This window comes from Onychomys torridus, chromosome 4 (genome assembly GCF_903995425.1).
Source record: "Onychomys torridus chromosome 4, mOncTor1.1, whole genome shotgun sequence".
NCBI classification, from domain to species: domain Eukaryota; kingdom Metazoa; phylum Chordata; class Mammalia; order Rodentia; family Cricetidae; genus Onychomys; species Onychomys torridus.
The window spans coordinates 146,906,856-146,929,408 of NC_050446.1; the positions used below are offsets into that span (position 1 = coordinate 146,906,856).

The following is a 22,553-nucleotide window of genomic DNA, read 5'->3' on the forward strand; positions in this document are numbered from 1 at the left end:
TTTCCAAGTCCCCCACCCTGTATAAAGGGTTGCAGCCCCCCTCCCCACCCCCACACGCTCCCAGACCCCTCAATTCCCTTGCTGGGTGCTAATACACAGTCTGTTGAAAGTCAGCCTCTGGTCTCTTTCTGATGCTTCAGAAATCTAACACTAGCGGTTGCAGACTGAGAGTGAGTTCAAGAGCCTGTAGGCAAGTCTGTGGGGTATTTTCTCTCTTTTTCTTTCTTATTAAGAAACCTTCCATTCATTTTACAAACCAATCACAGATTACCCCTTCTTCCCTACTCCTGTCCCTCCAGCCTTCCCTCTCCACTCCCCCCCCCCTCCACCCTACAAGAAGGTAAGGCCTCCCATGGGAACCAGCAGAGCCTGGTACATTTAGCAGAGGCAGGTCCAAGCACCTCCCCCTGCCTCAAGGCCAAGTGAGGTGTCCCACTAAGGGAAGTAGGCTCAAAAAGTCCGTTCACATACCAGGGATGGACTCCAATCCCACTGCCAGGGGGTCCCTCAAGCAGATCAAGCTACACAACTGTCTCATCCATGCAGAGGGCCCAGTCAAGTCCTGGGGAGGCTCCATAGGTGTTGGTCTAAACTTCCTGAGTTCCCACTAGTTTAGTTTATTTTCTTGATTAGGGACCGATGTGGGAGGGCCCAACCTACTGTGGGCAGTGCCACCCCTGGACAAGTACTCATAGATTGCATAGGGAAGCAGGGCAAGCCATGCAAAGCAACTCACTACGCTTCATTTCTCATGGCCTCTGCTTCAGGGTTGTCTCTGGGTTCCTGCTGTGAGCTTCAGCCCTGATTTCCTTAAGTGACAGACTGGCCTGGGATGTGGAGCCAAATAAATCCTTTCTTCCCCAAGTTGCTTTTGGTCATGGTCTTTATCAAAGCAAACTAGAACACTCACTAGATTGGAAAATCTAGCAGAAATAGAGGAGTTTCTCGATATATGTGGCCTACTAAAACTGACTATGTCATGTGGCTGTGGTTATTAGTGGTCACGTTTATGCAGGTCTTCAATGAAAGGGAGCAAGCAAAGTAAGGAGAAATACCAAATGCACTATGTGAGGAGAGAAAGGAGAAGAAAAGGTGATTTTAAAGAAAAGACTAATGCCAAATGGAATGAAGGGAGTGGTGACCTCAGGGCAAGCCCTGACCTAGCTAAGCTTCCAACCTGTGAAAAGAAATGAAAGGAACACTAAAGCAGTGAAGGGAACCACCCACAAAAGAAAGCTGGTTCAAAGGTAACTGAAAAGGGGGACAAGTTCCAGCCCCAGCAAGCAGGAGAACTTGGCAGCTTCCGGTATGTGGCTCTGGCTTTAGAATCTCCCTCTACAGCTAAGGAAAGCCCCTGAGGCCAGGTGTGTGTCAGGGGTGTCCCTGAATGGAGGCTGAGAGAGGCCACTGCATGAAGCTGTGCAGGTGAAGTTTGGATTGTGTTGGAGACCCCCAAGATACTGGAGATGCCAGATTTGTGGGGTACCTGCCAAGGAGAGCTACAGACTGGGTGTGGGACCAGCCCAAGAGTATGTTATAGTCAACAAGGACGAAAAAGTTTTACATCACATATGAAGACACAGAATTTGGAGTTTGCTCAGCTGGCTTTTGGTCTTGCTTTGGTCCAGTAGTATTTCCTCATTATACTCCTTCACTTCCTTCTGGAATGGCAATGTATATTCTGTGCATTGCATGCTACAAGTATGTGATCTGCTTTTTGAGTTTGATTTACAGGAGTGACAGCAAAGAGAATGCCATGAGTCTCAAAAGAGACTTTGGACTTTTAAACAGTACTGAGACTGAGATAGACTATGGGGGCTTCTGTAGTTGGACTGAATGCATTTTTTGCATTATGATATGGCTATAAGCCTATGGAGGCCAGAGAGTGGAAGGTGGTAGCTGAATAAGAATGGCCCCCATATAAGCTCATATATTTGAATGCTTAGTCACTTGGAAGTGGAACTGTTTGAAAGGATTAGAAGGATCAGGGGGCATGGCCTTGTTGGAGTAGGTGTGGCCCTGTTGGCAGGAATGTGTCACGGGGGTTGGCTTTGAGGTTTCAAAAGACCATGTCAGGCCCAGACTCCTTTCTTGTACTTTGCTTTCAGATCAAGATGTATTGACACTATACTTTGCCATGATCATAATGGACTAAAGCTCTGAACTGTAAGCAAACCCCCAATTAAATGCTTTCTTTTAACATTTGCCTTGGTCACTGTGTCTCTTCACAGAAATAGAACAGTGATTAAGACAGTGGCTCCATAACGAACAGTGAGACTAACTGAAAACAAAACAAAACAAACTCCCTGAGGAGCTGCAGAGACAGGTCATCAGTTAAGAGCACTTGTTGCTCCTGCAAGGCGCTGACATGTATAATTCCACTTCCAGAGGACCTGATACCCTTTTCTGACCTCTGAAGGCACCAGGCACATGTGTGGTATACATACATATATGAAAGCAAACCCTCACACACACATAAAAACATAATAAACACATCCAAAAAATCTTATTTAACAATGGCCAGGCCCAGATGGAGTCACTGGTGAATTTTATCAGACTTCCAAAAGAGAACTCATACCAATGCATCTCAAACTATTCCAAAAGACAGGAGGGAGCACTTCCAAACTCCTTCTAAGATGCCAATATTCTCCCGGTACCAAAATCAATAAAGCTACAACAACAAAATGAAATGATAGACCAGTCTCCCTGAACACAGGCACAACTCACAACGAAATGCTTGTGAACCAAATTTAATAGGACATCAAAAGAAACATGAAAACATTTAGCATGATAAAGCTCAACATATATAAAACAATAAATTCAACGTATCAATAAATAGACTCAAAAGACACATATCACATGGTAACCTTGGTAGATACAGAAAAGGCTTTTGACAAAAATCCACTATCCCTTCATGATAAAAGTACCGCAGACCCATAAACAGAAGGAATGCATCTCAACCCAGTAAAGGCTGTTTCATATCCCTGACATGTGCCAAGAGTCTACACATTCTCATCCAGGTCAAAATGAAGACAAGTCTTCTATCAGAAGACAGAAAGGCAGTCAGGAAGGAACCCATCAGGCTTTCTGTAAGCCTGTTCACCTAGTTCCTGTTTCTTGAGACTGAATATAGGTGGCACTGAGACAGTCTGGGAAGAGGACCTAGCCTGAGGTGAGGTAAGATTTCCCTTTGAAAATGTGCACACCTCTCCTAAACATATCACTTGCAGATAATTGTATAGAATGCATACTGCCCTTCAGCTCAGGAATGTGATGCCAGACTGAGGTGAGGCACTTTTGCTTAAAGAAGGCGGCTTGAGTGAATGGTAGAGCACACTCTCAGAAAAGTTCAGCAGTTACCTGGCTCTGCTGATAAACCTGCCATGCCGTAAGAAGCTCACGTGGGGAGGGGAAACAAGGTACATGAACAGCTTTCATGCCTAGCTAGATGGTGACAGAAATACCATAGAGCCACTGGAGGGGCAAATGTCACAGGCACCCTCCTCCGCTCAGGAAGCATTTGAAAGGTTAACTGAAGCCAGGTTAACAATAGGGTAGGTGTATTCCAGCCAAACAACAAACCCCCAAAGACAAGGGATAGCATGTTGCATCAGGGCATGGCATTTGACTTGGCACTGTGAAGGACATCCCATAAGTCTACATAGTAGGCCAGCAAGAGCACCTAGAATGTGGCTGTTCCAGAGGGAGAGGACACATGCAGTGGGCCTCCTCAAACTCGGCAACAGCAGTTGCGACAGGGCTTGATACTTCTGGTCCTGAAAAGAGTTTGAATAGGAGACTAGAAGACTTGGGAAGTATGCTAATGTTATCAATATACTGATTGCCAACTCTCTCTCTCTCTCTCTCTCTCTCTCTCTCTCTCTCTCTCTCCCCCTCTCCCCACCTTCCCTCTTCCACAGGGAAAAATACACATCCTATTAACAAACACATCCAAGTTATTGGATATGGGGTCCACTTGAATTTGGCAATTAACTTTGAGGATCGTGCCAAGAAGATAACTTGTGATGCCAAGGACAATTGAGGACTGGCTCTGATGTACCCTCCCTGCTCTAGGGCCTTCTTACAAGATTCTCAGTAGAGTGCCTGCTGTGAAAACTTGAAGACCTGAGTTTGGAGCCCCAGTGTCCATGTAAAAGCTGGATGCGTGTCTAACTCCATGTGCTGGGGAAGGGAGGAAGGAGGTAGACAGATCTTCGGAACTCGGTGGCTCATCCAAATGGATGAGTTTCAGATTCATGAGAGGACTTATCTTGAAAGACAAGGTGTAGAGAGCTATCAACAAAAACATCCAACATTAACCTCTGCCCCCCTCCACACACATAAGCATGCCCGCCACAGACACACAGAGTGAGGGGACATTAAAAAAACTAGCCTATGAGAAGATGTGGTATCAGTCTGTGAATCATAAAAATTTCTGTGGATTTGAAATCAGTATTAAAATTTTTCAAATAGCATCTTTAGCTAGATTTTTCTTCAAAATAGACATATTTCTGGAAAAAAATGTAGGCCAAAAAGCAATCCAGAAAGAAAGAAAAATAAGAACAAATGACCATACCAACAAATCTCCTTGAATACCAATTTTAAGTTTTAAAAGGCCACTGAAGGCTGAGGCTGTTTGAATTTGACAAAGTCTGAGTGCCCCCTGATGGCTAGTTGGAGCTCCTACAGCACATGATGTAATTTTAGCTGCCCTGGGGTCAACTTGTTTACTTCTTTCCTTCAAATAATCAAGTGATTAATCTTAAGCAAAAGTGTTGTGTGCAAGAAAAAAACAAAATGTATGAGTTTATGACCATAAATATGGATTGTTTAAGATGCTTCTAATTTAGTAAAATTTAAGGTCAATGCAGATTTCCTAAGCTAGAGATGAAGAGTCACTTTTATAAGGGTACATAAAGGACTGCCAGGAAATTTTTGTTTTTATTTCACTGAACTAGTGTCTAAGTACCTTTATACTATTCCAGGGAAATAACACAAATGATCAGTCCAGAAAGAAAAGCTGCGGCCACCATCTGAGCACCAGCTGCAGGCTGGCGCCCTCCACTGGCTGCTCCCATGGCTGCAGGGCTGGCACGGAATGCCACCCAGGGTGGCCCTGCTAAGGGGTGCGGGTGGCCTGGTGACTTTTAGTACCTTTCCCCCAGGCAATTGTGTCGCAAGCACATACTCTTTTCTCTCGAAAAAAATCTTATCTTGATTCAACCCGAAGGCTGGAGTTACAAGGGAATCGGTAAGCCGAAGTTACAAGGGAGCTGTGAAGACATATTCTCCATTGAATAAATGGATCCTGGAGAATGAAACCGCTTCCTGGGGAAGGTAAAGAGAGACAATGTTTGCAGAGGAGAGGAAGCTCTGGCATGCACCCCGGAACAAAAGGGAACAAGTGGTCTTTACTCAGAGAACAGTTTCCTATTAGGACTCACTCCTTCGTACATCATGCCTTTCATCCCCACTCAACCACAAAATGATTTTACTGAAGCAAATACAATGGTAGAAAAAGATTTACACTGAAAGAATCTTTAATAATAAACTGTTGCCGATCGGCCTACTTGCCCGTGATTTATAATACAATAAACATCGGATTCTATTACGGCTCATGCACTGAAGCCTCTGCTCTGAAAAACGGAATATGAAAGCGCGGGGACCCCCGCCATCATCACAATGAAATGAGCATGTATAAATGTGCTAAGAGTATCTCTTTGCATCTTTTATAGCTTGTGTGTATTAATCTGTAACGCTTATTAAGAAAGTCATTGCTATGCAAAGCAGCACCCAATCCCTTTCTCTGGCTTTTCAACAGTGTGCACTGTTTAGCCAATAGGAGGGACCCTCTGGCCCTCATTCTGCATTCATCACAGGCAACATTTGCACAATGTATCTCTCAAAGGCGGCTGAAAAGAAGGCCTTAATACTCATGTAAACAACTGCAAACCAATTACTTAATGAATCAGGCCCACACATAATGAGGTGCAGACAAAGAGCTATAAATGCATTTTTGCGCCCAAGCCCCTGCTTTAAAGTAAAATCCCTCAGCTGTAGTTTGGGCTTAACTAGCACATCATAATTATTGTCTCTGGGACATCAGAGGAAGCCATTTTTTTTTAAGGTCCAACAGGGTTTTTTTTTTTTTTTTTTTTTTTTTTAGGTTGCTCATCAGCTCACTGACAAAATAGAGCAAAGAAGAATTTTTAAAAGTACTACAGTGGCGCAGCACTGCTATGTTTATTCTCAAGTACTGGGTTTCGAGACCACTTGTAAAAGCAATAAAGCACAAGGAGTGACTGCAGTAAGTGGGATCCTTAAATGTAGGCCTTAAGAAATTTCAGGGAAGCAGGCAAACCTGAGCTCTCCACAGCCCAGGGCGGGGCATTAACAATAACAGACCAGCACAAGAACCAAGCTGTGCTGACAGCACACAAGCTGTACACTCACTGTTCCAAGCTTTTTAAGCTAGATTACTATCAAGTGTCTAGAACCAAGGGTTCCTAGAAGACCTTTGAGTGGGTTTGTTTTTCTTAAAGGGGGGGTGATGAGATTACTTATAATTTATTATGAAATTAATTTCATAGAGAAATACAATAACAAGAGGCTCTTTGTTTTAATTTGTAGGAAAACAAAGTTTAATTTTAATCTGGTGAAATGTGGCCAAGTGTGAATGACCAGGCTGAGAAAATGTCCTATATAATCCTACTGCTTTCTAAGTGTGTTTAAGAATTTCCCAAAGAACACACAAAAAGAACTTGTTTTATGTCTTTAAAATATAATGGAGACAAATACTCCTAACAATCTTAAAAACTGGAGGGATATACTTTTAAGTCAAATGCTAACATTAAGCCCGGGGACTATCTATAGAATTTACCAACCTTTAAAAATTCTCTTAAAAGACCCAGAACTTGAATTTATAGCATAACCCTAATGATATAGTGTTCAACACTCCTTCAAAAACCAATTAGCTCCCGTTTTCTCCAACAGTATGAACCAGGGGTTAAAGGTAAGTTCTGATAAACAAGGAAGCATCTTGAATACTTGTCAAGTTTCTAAAAGCAAGAGTTTTAGAAAATTAACCCATCCAAATAGCCCAGGCCCTAACTAAAATACTGTAATGTTTTGTAAAACACAAATGAATAGATTTTTTTCCATTTTCATTTCCCTTTAATAAGACATTTTTCTGGATCAGATCATTTTGTTATTTGGACATTACACACAGCGGTAGAAATGTAAAGGTCATGTTTTAACATTTTAGCAGGGTCAAGTAGTAAATTCAAAGGTAATGAAATCATCTAAAGGACACCTTTTTAATGAGCATGCTATTACAAAGGAAACTTGCTAGGCTGTTTGAAATAGTATTTAGCCAAAGTAAAAGAGTAGGTACTGCATTAGGCAATTGCTTAAATTCACATTATAAACGCTTCCTAAGTGACTGGAAGTCAGTGCATGATTAAGTATTGGATGCTGATGGCAAATTCAGCACACAACTCACTTATTAGAGCTCACAGAACTTATAAGGACTGTTACATTTTAACAAATGTAAAAAGAGAAAGTCTGTTCTTTAAGGGGAATAGGCAAGAGCACATCAGAAAAGGAGTGAGTAGTGTGGCCCAAAGACTTGGTGAGAAAAACAAGAAACCACACACAAAACTAATACACAGCAATTGCCTGTTCATCTATCAGTTGCTTCAGAAAGAAGAACATGCCACTTTATTTCTTTTAAGGCCTGATGTTTTCTCCCTGCCCTTTTCCTGACAGCCTCCTTTGTGTGGTCTCTAAGCAGTCCTACTGCGAGCAGCTGTGGAGGCTAATTTGTGGTTCACTGAGGTGTCAATTGAGTCTTAAACCAAGGCAACAACAGCTGCAAAACAATACTTGGCTCTGGTGCAAATATTTTCAAAGGTAGACTAAAGTTTCAACTGTTATTTTAGATAAACAAAACCTCCAAACTATAACCCTCCATCAAGTCACACAACAAAATAACATGCAGCCAGGGCTGAATTCATTGCGTAGTGACATTTCTCATCTTGTTACTGCTATTCAGAAAGGCTTTCACGACTTTACCTTGACAAAGGACTTCCTTTACTAGATGAAAAACTAGCTTCCGAAGCGATTTTGTGGGCCGCCTTTGTCTTGAATGCGCTGCTGCCGATATCCAAACCTGTGTCAAGCACAAACAAGGGGAGTGAGAGTTAGCCACCACCCAGCCACCAGACAGACACAGCCTCCTGGGAAGTTTGGGAAATCAAGAGGAAGATTTTGTTAAAGCCACAGAAGGTTTCTAAGCTTCTAAGGGTCAGGGCAAAATACCCATAGAACACTGAAAAGAAATGAGAATTTTCTTTGTAATACTAAAAATAAAAATAAAAAAATAAACAAAACAAAACCACCCAAACTACACAAAGAGTCCTGCTTTATGTTTTATTTTAATTATTGGTTCTTTTTATTTTGTGGTATGGGAGGCTGAACCCAGGGCCTCCTCAAATGTGCTTGGCAACCATATGACCTAGAGTTAAGTCCCCAGAAAGCTCTGCTTTAAATGGCCAAGATGTACACATAAGAACATGGGTTGAGTAATTCACTTCGTTAGGACTCAGGCAGGGGTGGCTCACCAAGTACTAGGAACCAGGTCTCAGACATAAAAGACACTTCCGGATGACAAGCACCTACGCTATCTACTCTTAAGCCCCTTTGCTAAGTCCTGTTTCCCATCCACAAAGAAGAACACATTTCCACTCGAAGCCACGAAAGCCACTTTTTCAGCCTGTGTTGAGCAGGACACCTTTTTCCCTGGATGGGGGATGGGCTGCCCTCACTGTTCTCAGCCTTGGATATTTCTGCTGCACATGTGATCAGTCACCCCAGACCCCAGACTGAGAGTGCACAGCAGCTTTGCCACAGGGTAGCTGACTCTCTAGCCTGTGAATGGCTGGCCTGCATGTAATCTCTGAAGCACAGTAGTTCTTTCAGCACCACGTCCACATTCAACTCAACAGCGTCTCCACTTTCATACAGGACAAGACTCTGCGTTATGAAAAGTGGGGTTCAAAACTTACGTGGCTTTCCTCTGTGTCAGATCTGGAGACAGTCCTACACCATCTAACTCAGAAAGTACCTGAAACACGACTGCTCCTTCAGGAGTGAGAAGTGAGGATGGGAGTCCTATCCCTAAGGCTTTTAAGTGCTGGGAAGTTTCCCTTTGCCCTCACAGATGGTCAGCTGCTCTCTGCAGCTCACAGGACCTGGGGACAAGAGCTGTGAGACTATGACTAGGCACAGTCAGTGGAGAGTGGATGCAAGGCACTGTCACTTCCAAGGGCAGCCAACAGCATGAGAAGCTCCCGCTCAATACTGCCATCAAACTACTGGAGTCTTTCAAGGCTTACAGTGCCACTGTGAGATGGCCCAAGGAACTGAACCTGTCTGTACTTAGTTGTACAACCTTTGGAGTGCATTTCACACATGAAAAGTTTAACAGGATATGAACAAAATACATTGTCTAAGTGTATGAACCCTTCAAAGAGTATTATTTGAAATAAGTTATTTATATATTTAATAGTATAATTTTCATAGCCTAGAGATGGCAATTTATGCCAAATACTCATCTTCTGCACTTCCTCATTAGGGATCAAAATATTTACCAAAAACATTGTGGCACTGTCTTCTCAGCTATGTATATCTGCTAAGCAGCTATGTTCTGAGCAAGGCATGGCTCTCTTGGGACCTTATTTATAAAATGGAGGGGGTTGGACAAACATCTTCTAAGACTGTATTGTCTTACAGATTCAGACTGTATGACTCAAATGCAAACAGAAAGATGACAGGCATTAAGATTTTCCCAAAGCAGTAAGGATCTCCTTCAGGACAGAGGCCCTGCTTTATACTTCAAGAGTCTGTGATTTCTATATTTTCAGAGTTAAATCATAGCTACCAAAAGCTCTGCCTAGGAGCTGTCAGGCCAGGCTGGGTCTTTAACCTAAAGTGGCTCACTGAATTCTTAAAGCAACCAAACTAAACGACACCACCACTAACATCACCTAGAAATGTATTCTTCAAATACAGCTAGTTCCCATGCAGCTGAAGCACGTGTCTTGAAAATGTGTCTGTCTGAGGAAGACATGCTCAAGACAACTGGATATCTGAATACAGTCCAAGAATAATATGACATTAAGAAATCACTGTACAGAAAATTAAAGCCACTCTGAGCTGGAAAGATGCCTCAGTGGTTAAGCGCACTGGTTGCTCTTCCAGAGGACCCAGGGTTCAATTCCCAGTACTCCCATGGTGGTTCACAATCAACTCTAACTATGGTTCTAGAGCATCCAACACTCTCTTCTGATGTAATATTAATAAAACAAAACCACTCATAAACTTTCTCCTGTATTATGTACCTCTTATAAGTGCTAAACTGAGTAATAACTAAAAATCACCAAAATAATAAATGTAAAATTGGAAAATATAGAAAATTAAAATAGAAACAAAATTCTAGATTAAAGGAACTATATTTTAAGCCTACATTTTAGCTTTATAGGGATTTAGTCCTTTCATTATAAGAGAGGAGAATTTTCCAGCATTCCCACAGAGTGGACATGTATCACAAAACTGCTCATTTGATGATTAAGAAATGAGACATGGGGAAGAGAAGCTTGGGGAATCTTCTGTGACAGTTAATGAAAGGACACCACCATGAAACACCAAGTAGAATTGGAGAGTCTGTAAGAATTATTACCATGTGGGGTCCCATGTATCCAAGAAGGGAGGGTCCTTCCAAATGCTTGTCTGCTAAGGATGGAAACATTCTTGCTCTCTCAGACTCAGAAATACTCCTTACAAAGCCAACTCTAAAACCACACTTTTCTCAGCATAGTGCTGGCTGTTGTCCTGAGCCCTGTCACAGGGTTCAAGTGTTGAATCTGTCCCTACTTACTTGAAAATTGACTTTCAAACTTCTCTTCATGTTGATTCGAATTATCCTGAAGGGTAGATTTCTTCAGTAACTGGTAGGCTTTTGTCTCTATAAATGAAGAAAAGCACAGAAATATTCTACTTACAACTGTTCATAACTGTTTCTTAAATTCCTCTTATGTGGTTAACACTTCTCAGATGCATGGTTTCTCTAGTTAGGTCTTCCTAGGGAGCCCAAATGATGGGATATAAGGTGTGTGCCACAATTTTAAGACTCAGGGATGAATTGTAAAGAGTTTATTTGAAACCACAAATTCCATTAGCCTTTGGATGAATCTATGTATAGACTCACTATCAAAATGAACAGCTTCTCTCCATGCCAAGCTCTATAGCTACATCCTGGGTAGGCAGGTGACTGCAGAGCACCTAGGTCCTGGTTCTCAGGCTCTTCAGCTAGAGAGTGGGGCTCTGAGACAGAAGAGGGAGAATGCAAAAATCCTAGGACAGGCAGAAGCAGGAGGATGGGTTCAGTGAACAATCTGGTTCCAAGGGCTAAAGAGAAGGAGCCTGCCTGCAGAAAGCAAAGCCAGGTGTGGAGAGGGATGAGCAAAGCTGCAGTTACAAGTCAGATTCTAGAGAAAGCCTCACTGAAAGAGCGAGGACCTCAACATGATCCAGAGAGGCTGTGTCAGCTATGGTAAGTGGTTGTGGACCAGCTTCAGACTCTTTGCACGCAAATGTACTTTTTGCAAGAGTCTCTCAAAGAATGCAGATCCCCTCCCTGTAACAGTATAGAAGATTTAGTCAGGAAGCCAACTCCACTGTGCAAAAAGGCCAACAATGCATGTGAGTTTTTCGGCAACAGGGGCCCAGGTCCTGGAAAAAAGAGAGCAAGGGATGAAGCAGTTAAAGCTGCAGTGTGCGGCTGCCTTGCAATGCAGTTATAAAGTCCTGGAGAAGAGAGTGAAAAAGGAGAGCAAGCAGCGTGGAGAAAGAAAAGCCAGCCTGCTCTAAACAAAGGGGAAAGAATTGGCTGCAAGTAAGATATAGCTGAAAATCTGAGGACTAAGTAGCTGTGAAAGGCTTGATGTACACTGTAGCTTGTGCCTTGAACTCCAGGGAAACACTTCTCTCGTTTGTAATGTTAACCACTCAGAAAATTATGGAGTAGTAAAAATTATTAGATGAAACCAACATTTTAAAAGAAGCCAATTCTTTTCATACACAGAAACAAATATATAGAGAGACATCCTCAAGTTTTTGGTCTGAATCCTGCAGTCAAACACTAGTATATATTCAACTCTATGTCAAATTGTAGCTTAAAAAGTAGAAAATATTGCAGTTTAAAACATATAACAAGGCAAGGGATCTACATCCCATGTAGTATCCAGCCCCCAAGAGATTAAAATCTGTCCTGTTTATTAATTCCAGGCTGAGGACACAATGAGGTAAATATATTTCCTCCACTTTGTTACATAAGCTGGACCCCAATCATCCATCTCCCTGCAAGTGCTGAGGGATCACTAAGGCGATTTTTGTCTTTTTGATATGCATTTTGGGTCTAGAAAATAGAAGCAGCTACAGAGAATAAAGGTGAAACATGCTGAATAAAGGGGGTAGAGAGAGATGATGCTGAGGAGAGGAGAAAGAAAAAGCCTCAACTTCTTATCTTTTATTCTCTTTTATATGCAAATGTACACCTGCTAAAATACTCCTAAATCTACAAATAAAAAGAAAATATCTGATGAACAAGTGCTTTTAACAGCCCATTACAAGATACACATGTGTTTTCACCAGTCTCTAAGGGGTGTATGGAGGCAAGGGATCTGCCCATTGCTTGTGCAGAAATCCTTAATGAAAAAAAAAAAAAAAAAAGAGTTGGACCTGGAAAGGAATAACAAAGCGACACACAAACAATACTATCACCGCGGCAAGGGAACCAGACCTTGAACTCACAAAGAACTGGGGTGTTCAACTGAGGGCATGTACTGTTCCTGTAAGAAGTGGATAGAAATTCTAAAATTAAAATGGAAAAGCGCTTTCTGTGTAAAGGATGCTAAGGTTCTATTTATTACTTTTCGTGTATTTCTACACATTAAAAATGTTTTTTTCATGTTATATTAGATGCATTGTTGATGAATCAAACTCAGTTGCTTTTGCAAAAATAAAATTAAAAGCAAAACATAAATTTCTAAAATTAATTCAAAAGACACATATTATCACTTTAAGCCCATAAATCAGTTATCTAGTAATTTGAATATGGATGCTTTTACAATTCAGAAAATATATTTAAGACTTCAGAGAAAGAGGCCACAAGTCTATGAATGTGGGCAGTACCAGCCCAGGGGAAATCTTCACATCTGGACTTCCGGTGCTAAACTTGCCCCCAGGAGACCTAGGTCAGCAAATCCACTGAGATCTCTCTATCTGCTGATGCACAGGGAACACCCTAAGTCACAGGGGCTGCCTGAGGCAGGGTCAGAAAAGAGATTTACATTCTTTTTTTATTTGTGTGAAGCAACTCAACAATTAAGCCTGAAAATAAATGCCAGGCTTGTAATTGACCTTTCATGGCTGCTCCCAAGCTGAACTGAGACAGCTCTGAGGGTGTTATACCTGCCCCTCTGTGTCCTTCAGGTCCACATCCACAGATCCAAAAACCAAATACGGATTAAAAATATTTTGGAAAAAATGTATTAGTATTGGTATTACAAACTTCTTTTCCTGTTATTACTCCCTAAATGACATGCTATTATGTAGCATTTACATCATACAGAGTGCTAAAAGTATCTAGATATGATTTAAAGTATGTGGAAGGATGTATGTAGACTATACGGAAATACCAAACAATTTTATATAAGGGAGTTGAGCATTTGTGCAGTTTCATATTTCAGAGGGTCCTGGAGCCCATTCCCCTTGTATACTGAGGGACAACTGTACTTCCTACAAAACTTAACCACCATACTGCTTGCTGCTTACCACTGTTTAATCATAGGAAGCAAATTTTCAGCTCTCAAACTCAGGGAACATTTAACTTACCAAAGTTTGAGTAATCCCTGTAAAAAGCTGTGTTTTCATGGTATACTCCAGTGCTTGTCATTTTTTTCCCAGTGCTTGTCAGTGAACTCATGGGGTCATACAAGCTAAGTTGGTGCTCTACCACTGAGCTACACTCCCAGCTCTAAACAATTTTGTAAAAATCACTTTTAACAACTGATACTTAATAATTTATATGATGGGAGGAATGAGAAATACTGACATTATCTTTGTTACTTACAGAACAGGCCAGGAACGATGGGTATGATGTGACCCAAATGTTAGAAATATAAAATGTGAAGAATATCCTTTTCAAATCCTATCTATAGTGGGCTGAATACTGCCTTCCTCCCCCTCATTTCAAATCCACTCAAACCTCAGATTGTGATCTTACTTGGTAATAGATTATTGTAGACACATTAGCTAAAGAGAGCAGGACAAAATCTCCTTGCATTTTCACTGGAGCTAAGCCAACAACTGGTGTCTACTTGATGAGAGGAGCAGACAGAGACACAGAAAAGGAAAAAGAAAGCAGAGGTAAACACTGAGGAGACACCGCCACAAGCCAGAACCTCAGAGGCTGGGAAGAACTCTTCCCTGGAGCCCCACCCTGGTTGTACCTTGGGTTTTTTTGTATCCTGAATTGTTACAGAGTAAGTTCTACTATTTTAAGTTAGTGGCATTTTGTTTTCATGTTTGAAATTCTGTTGCTCAGGGAAGCTTCCCATTAGCACCCCCTGCTGCAGCCTGTTGAGGATCTGGGACTACAAGTGCAGGTCATTGCACCTGGTAAGCTTGTGGCACTATCGCAGCAGCAGGTGGAAAACAACACTCTCTCCAACTCCCGATTTCACAAAAATGTCTAAATCCTGACCTCTTCTCTCAATCTGAATTGCCAGTGTAAAATAATGGTCCTTTAACAATCTGACTTAGAGGAGCTCCCAGCTTTGAGACCCCTACTGCACAATTCTGAACCTGGAGACTGACTTGGATGTCTCATAAAATGCTTATGCATGGGACCTACACTGAGTTCTGATGTAGCAGAGCACAGAAGGCCCACATGGAATTTTACTGCACATTCACTGGGAGAATCTCTCCTGAATTATGAGTTCATGTCTTCAAATGCAAACACACTAATCAGTAGCACTCCTCAGAAAGATCTTTTTATTCTTTCACATCTATGTTAAATGTTTCTGTCCCCCCAGCGGCAAGCAGCAGGTAATAGGCTCAATGGCAGAGGTGCTGGCAGGCTCTCTGCCTAGAGACAGAGGTGCTCAGTACCACGGACAACACCCCAGCAAATGAGACCCTGCTTTCACATTCTTTGGAAGTTCCCTGACACAGGCCCAGCAGATAACTTGTCTCTACTAATTCTTCTAAGTAAAGCTCTTCTGGGGCAAGGCAAGAAAAAAGCATTCTCAGTGAACTTGCAGTCCTGGAGGTTATATGCCATTACACTTGGGTGGCCTAAACTTGTCACTGCATTCTTTTCTCCTGGGGTAAAAATCCAGTCACCAATGACAACCTGGCCATTGTATGTGTCTAGCTCCCTTTCAGCTTGGTATAAAACAGAAGCTGTAATGTTTGGGGAGGCGGTGTCCAGAACTCCAAACAGCACCCTGCAAGTAGATGCTGGCCTGGAAAGCTTCTCATGGATGCTTCAGTGTGACGATGGAGAGGATCTCAGCTGGCCAAAGAATATTGGGGAGGAATGGCACAGTGAAGCAACACTTTTAACACAGCTTGACCAACAGAATTGGTGTTAAAAGAATGAGAGGCTGAATGGACATTCTTGGAGGCTTAATCCTCTTGAGATAAAAGCTGACAGCCCTTTTCACATGCAGCTTAAGGAGATGAGTTTTGCCAGGATGGGCACGTGGGCTGGGAAAGTGGTGTTGGAGTGAATGACTGAAAGAGATAGTGTTCTGGCCTGAATCAACAAGCATTTAAGGGAACTCCTTAATTCCCCATTTTTATTCATTAGTTTGACAAATTAAGGGCCCACTGTGTGGCACATACTATGTAAGGTGCTGGTTTTCATGATTTACTAGAAATTGTATCATTTTCTTAAAGTAAAGCTTGGGTCTGAAAGGGACATTAATGTAAATACAAATTAAAATGTCATCACTGTGGATGTGAGTACTTCAGAGGGACATGTTCTCTCATAATTTTACTAAGTGTCACTTTCTTCCTGGCTTGAGTGTTTCCAGGAAAACTGACCAGAACATCCTGTATCCTTCACATGGTTTCAGAGGTCCAGCTGTGCTCAGGCCTGTCCCACTTTAGAAAAGGCAAGCCTCTTAGTCTGGCCTTGGAAATTCTTGCAAGTTGCTCACTTCTCTAGGTGTAGCCAAAGAAACAGGTAAGGTATGACTGCTCTACATCGCTCCCCAGGACTTCCTTGTTAAGCTCATCTTTTGCTATGTTATATACACTGAGATCTAATTGATTCAGCTGCCACGCTACAGCTGTCTTTCTGCTGCTGTAACAAAAGAGTCATGATGAAGGAATGAAAGTACCAAATCCTCAAGTCCAACTTGGAGTCCACATCCATTGAGCTGGCACCAACCTTCCTATTTCTGTGTGACAGCAGGTTGAGTTACTTAAATTAAGTCCTGTAGGACTATTGTGAAGATTGAAATGTCTGAGGCTTTCTGAGGGCAGAGGCAGTCTTCTCTGACCTTGGTATCCAAGTCCAAGTAACAGGCTAATATATTAAACATGTAAATGGCATATTACCTAGCACATAAAGAAACAACATGTTAATAAATATAACATTAATCTGTTTTATCTGGATTCTTTTTAAGACAAATGAAAAGGGGTAGACTGTGTTAACAACGGACTAATCTGTAGAAATATTTGATCTTGTTGACTGGGAAATGTGTGTTGTATGAGGGGCATTCTATATAAATCTTGTGAAGAAAACTCACTTTTTCTATGACGACTAACAAAGCAGATGCCTTTGGAGGGATAGCAAACTCTTTAAAGATGAACTTCTCCACTAAGAAGGCTTAAGTTTGGGAGGGCATAAGCAAGAAGGGGTAATAAAGACATCAAAATGTTGGCACAGTGTAGTCAGACTTTGATTTGGGCCACCAGCTCACAAATAATGACACCAGACTCATTAATTATGAAGACTTGGCCTTAGCTTAGGCTTGTTTTTAACTAGCGCTTATAACTTAAATTAACCTGTTTCTATCAACCTATGTTCTTCATGCTTCCTCTGTGTCTCCTTGTATCTCTAGCTGGGAACTCCCTCAAGCACCTAGATTCCTCCTCCTACTTCATCTCTTGGCTGGAAGTCCTGCCTATACCATATCTCCTGCCTAGCTATTGGCCATTCAGTTTTTTATTATCCCAATCACAGCAATACACCTTCACACAATGTACAACTATCCCACAACAGCATATTGATTCCCTTGGTGTACAGTGAGAATCACAGCCTTGTATGAAGGATTGGCAGGTTCTATAAATAAGAATTCCATCTACAGGGCCTGCTGTGGTTCAGGTTCCCAGCCCAGAATCTCATACCTACAAGACTGACCTTGTTTTATGAAATGAAGAGCTAGAAAGTGCCTTTGTTGCTGACCTATACTCCAGTTATACTCAGTAGATGATCTACTTTGCACTTACATACAGAAAAAGAGAAAGAACAGGTGTGCCCTTGTTATGTCTCAAGATTCTTATTCTGTCTGAGAATGGTGTAAATTCAGAGACTTGCACCCAGCCTGGAACCTGCCTTTCACCTTGCTCTCTTGCTTTCCTACTTCTTTCTAAAATGGATGCAAAGTGAACAGGTACACAGAGAAAGACCCACACTAAAGAGTCTTTCTAGACACCAAAGTTACTACTATAATCTTCTGGTCAACCTGAGGGACAGTTTTATCAGTAGTTTTCAATCCTAACATCTCAATATGACTTAATTAGAGTTGCCCTGTCCCATTAGAAAGCAGTTTCATCTAGTAGGAAGGTCCCACAAAAATGGCATACAGAAAAAGAATGAAGATAATTTTACTGTACTGAGAAAGCTGACATCCCAACTGGACCTGCTATTTAAGGAAAGGTCCCATGTATGTGCATATATGTGTTCTAAGGCATGTTTCACAAAAAAAAAGTTAATGTTTTTGGCCATTAAGGACTTCATCCAGACTGGTCTACACAGCAAGTTTCAGAACACCCAGGGCTACACAGAAAAACCCTGTTTCAAAAATCAAAAAAAGAAAAAAAAAAAAAAAGAAAAAAGAAAAAAAGGACTTCATTTTCAACCACATAACACACTTGTGAAATGGCGGCCCACATTTTTTTTCTTTCAAAGTTTTCTTTATCATGGTCCTGTACATTATGTATACTACAGAGAGCCAAAGAGACCACATGGGTTGACCTCAAAATATGTTATTCATCAAAGTATTTTCTGCACAGAGTGCATTTTGGGTAACGCTGTATTGTTCATCAACGCTTATGAGACAGCACATTAGGGAAGGCCTGCTGCATGGCCATCAAATGCTTTGCAGTACCATCATCTGTGGAAATAGAGTCACCAAAGGCTTCTAGGTCACAGAACCAGACACCTCCAGCCTGATCAGTAAGATCCCAGGAGCTGGCTTGCAATTCACCTGTAAGGGTTTCCCTTATAGGATGGAATTTCCAAAAGTATCCAGAAATTCTTCAGATTTTTTTCTTGATGAGTTAAATATATCTTGCTGGAGTCAAATCATTGGCTGTTTTCTCAAGCGGCATTTTCTTGAAGGAGCTAACGCAGCAGTACTGCTGGGAAGTACTGTCCCTGAGGAATCATAGTTACACCATGCTGAGGCTGGTCTTGGTCCTCAGTCATGTCATAACTCAGGGAGGGTGAGCATGACAGGCTAACACACTAGAGTGGCCAGACATCCTGGAGGCCCATCTAGGGGCTTCTTTTTCTGAGTACTGCATTCTCAGCCTCTACGCTGTTTGTTTTCTTCTTTGAGTTTGTTTTGTGAGATTTCTTTTGACCGGTGCTAGTGATTGGTGAATGTGATGGGTTGTGAGATCCAGCAGAGAAGACCTTTGCTGCTACTAACACTTGGATGGATATTATTACTGTGCATCACAGACAGCAGGTCTCGGATATTATTACTGTGTATCACAGACAGGAGGTGTGGAGCACCTAATATCTAGTATGTATCTAGCACTTTCACATACTTGATATATCTCTTTTTCTTTTTTAGATAGAGCTTTATTATGTAGACCTGATTGCCCTTGATCTTGCAATAATCCCCCTGACTCTGCCTTTCATGTGCTAGATTACAAGTTTATACACCATACCTGGCTGATTTCATTTAAACTTTTAAGGCAACTTGTTAAGATAGCTTTCCCTATTTAGAGACCCAGAATTATGTAAAAGCAGTAGAGAGTGAAAGACACTGATGCCAAAACCCAGGCTCAACTGCCAGTCTCTTCAACGTCCAGAGGACAGATGCTGGAGAATGTTCTAGATGGAATGCAGCACATATAAACAAAGCCATCATACACCTACATAAACAGAAACTTCAACAGACTACTATAAAGGGTAGGCACACTGAATCTTCTTAAATTGAAATCTAATTGCTTGCCTTACTCTACAAACAATCAAATCTCCAAATAATTGATACAGACTTTTTTGAAAAGTGATAATGATCAAGAGTTTAAGAGACCAAGTAGTTATGATAGACACACAAGAGTATAGCAGCCGAGGTACATGAGGCATCTAGACTTGAACATCGTGAGGGCTGGGTGGGGTTAGAAGGACATTGCCATGGGCAGAGAGGACAGAGCAGCAAATGCTCTAGTGAAAACAACCTTACAACTCTATTTGTTTGTTTGTTTGTTTGTTTGTTTGTTTATTTGTTCATTCACACATTCATTTATTTATTTAGAGACAGGGTTTCTCTGTGTAGTCCTGGCTGTCCTAGAACTAACTAGCTCTTAAATCAGGCTGGTCTCAAACTCAGAGATCTGCTTGCCTCTGCCTCTATCAGACCCAGCTCTCCTGTGCTATTTTAAAATGGCTAATACTTTGTAGCTTTGGTATGGTATTCTCTGTCAACTACTGATGGATGGAGGGTGAGCTGTTAAAATTACAGCTTATTTTAAATAAGTTTACAGATGACCCTTTGTGATCACAGATTTATAATCCTAATTGAAATACATTCAGAGGCCATTAATACTTCTGCACACAAAGGTAAATATATGAAAAAGATAACCACATAACTTCATGAACATCTGCAGCTTAGGGATCATCTATACTTCTAGTAACAACAACAAAAACAAAAAGATCAGAGGGAACCCTATCAGAATTTTCTCAAAATGACAAATAAAAACACAATGAACATCATTGGGGAAAAAATATTTGAAACTGAAGAAAATCTCTGTATTTGGAGTAAAATGTTACACATACATAATAATTGCTCTGCTAGAAACTCCGTTTTCAAAATAAGAGTTCATAACAGAAACTTGAGTTTAAAAATCATCATGGCGTGAATTATATTACCATAAAAGCAAGCCATTCATTTTTGCTTGTAAGCGAAAACAAGACTACCTCATATGCAGATGCATCCTCGGTACCTCAGCAATGGTGTGTTTACTTGTATAAATATTTAAAGGCAGACCTTTGAATTTATAATGAAGCAACATACCACTTCACAAAAACAGGATCTAGAGAATTTAGATGTACAACAAATAAGGTCCTGTTCAGAATACTAATTGCTGATATTTTAAGCCTAAAAAATGTAATGATACAATTCAGATTCCACCTATAAACACACCTAATACATGTGCAGAAGTCTTAATAGGTCTTGATAGACGAAGCACAATTAGTGAGAATTTTAAATTGCCAGACAGGCTTTTGTACCTGAGGCATGAGCAAATTCCCTACCTTGAACATTTTTAAAACATTGCTTTTAGGCAGTTTAATTACTACAGGAGAGAAAAAGAGTAAAATCAGAAACATCTATAGCTTGTCATCTAGTAACTGGGCACTCACCCTGGCCAACTGACAGTTCTCAAATGGCTACAGGTGCTGAAAAGGAGGAGACTTAGAGGCTACAGTTCAAAATCAGGATGAAGAGCTTGCTGGGCAGAGCTGTTTACCACCTTGGGTTAGGCTAACATAGCCTGCAGGCAGTAGTTGAGTGTGCTCTCTCCACCTCACTAAGTCCTCGTTGGGCCCACCATGACTAGCCCTGAATGCTCTGATTATGCAGTCAGACTGCACTCTGGGGCTGAAATGCTAGGAACTTGCAGCTTTACCTGTGACTGGGGTTGCAGCTATGCTTTCTTCCTTGCTCTCATCTCCACAGCCACTTGAAACTTCTGAAAATTAAAACATAATAAAGATACGTTTCAAATTTATGGAACAGATTTGTTCTTCAGTGCTGGTGGTGGGACCCAGGGCCTCACACATGATAGGCAAACTCTACCACTGGCTACACTCCCAGCCCTACATGTGTTTTGTCTTGTTAAGCACAAGAATGCTTTGCCTACGTGGATACAAGTGCACCATGTGTATGCTGTGCCTCATGCCTGCTGCAGGCCAGAAGAGAGCTGGGGTTAATGGACAGTTGTGGACTGCCATATGAATGCTGGGAACCAAACCTGAGGTCCCCCCACTCCCCAACCAAGAGCAGCCAGTGCTCTCAATCCCATCTCTCTAGCCACTGTATGTGAGCTTTAATAATGTTTCTTCTCTTTTTCACTGACTCTTCAGTTACAATTTTGTTCATTTATTTCTTGTCTAAAAGGTACTATAAGTGATTGGTTTAAGATTTCTTGACTTGTAAGCATTTTATTTTACTAGAAGTTCAACAGAACTATACTTAGGGTTCCCACTCCTGCCTGAGAACACACATATTAACTGGAAGGAACCATAAAATAAACAACATACCATGCACTTAAAACCCGAGATAGGCTTTAGTTAGTGGTATTTTATAGGCATGCCTCGAGAAAGAGGATGCTGCATTGACTCTGAATGCCTTTTTGCTGTGGACACTGTTTAACAATAGTTACCTTGTTCCCTTGTAAGAACACTGTTGAGCCGCAGAGCGGGTTTTGCTTCCTTTATTCCATTATTGTCATTCAGAATAGATGGCATGCTGCAAGATGATTCATTGCTGTGAATAGCTGACCTATGGTCACATTCTTCTGTAAGGACTTTTTTCAATAATGCTGTGGCCTACAGCGTTTTCAAAGAAAGCACAGACACACAAAAATATCAAAACAAACTGGAACCCCATTCCCTTTGCTCTCAAAGACTCAGACTTAAAATATAATTTTAGGTTAAGCTTTACTTAGAATTTAAATTGTTTCTTGACACTAAAATGTCCTCAAGATCAAAAGAATAGAGAAGGGGAAGGGAAAAAAGGGAACCGACATGAAATTAGTGGGTAGGGAGGAGGGGAGAATCTGAGAAGAGTTGAGGAAAAGGAAAACATGATCAAAATATATGAAAATTTTTAATTAAAAATAACATTTCATTATTTTTCCAGCACAATTTAACTCTATGCAACAATTTTCATTCACAGTAACATGTTTTGAAGACTCAGCCTTATGTAGTACATGAACGTTCTTGAGAAGTAGGCACGTGAGAT

The 22,553-nt window shown here is 41.3% G+C and overlaps 1 protein-coding gene across 1 annotated transcript in view; it reads right to left on the minus strand.

The window, feature by feature from the left end:
- Positions 1-22,553, minus strand: part of Kiz (kizuna centrosomal protein) — a 102,523-nt gene that overhangs the window by 7,089 nt on the left and 72,881 nt on the right. Inside the window, exons 8-11 of the mRNA XM_036185300.1 lie at positions 21,973-22,138; positions 21,217-21,279; positions 10,937-11,023; positions 8,074-8,170 (exon numbers count right to left, since the gene is read on the minus strand). Of these exons, the coding sequence (XP_036041193.1) occupies positions 8,074-8,170; positions 10,937-11,023; positions 21,217-21,279; positions 21,973-22,138 (413 nt within the window). The remainder of the gene's footprint in view (positions 1-8,073; positions 8,171-10,936; positions 11,024-21,216; positions 21,280-21,972; positions 22,139-22,553) is intronic.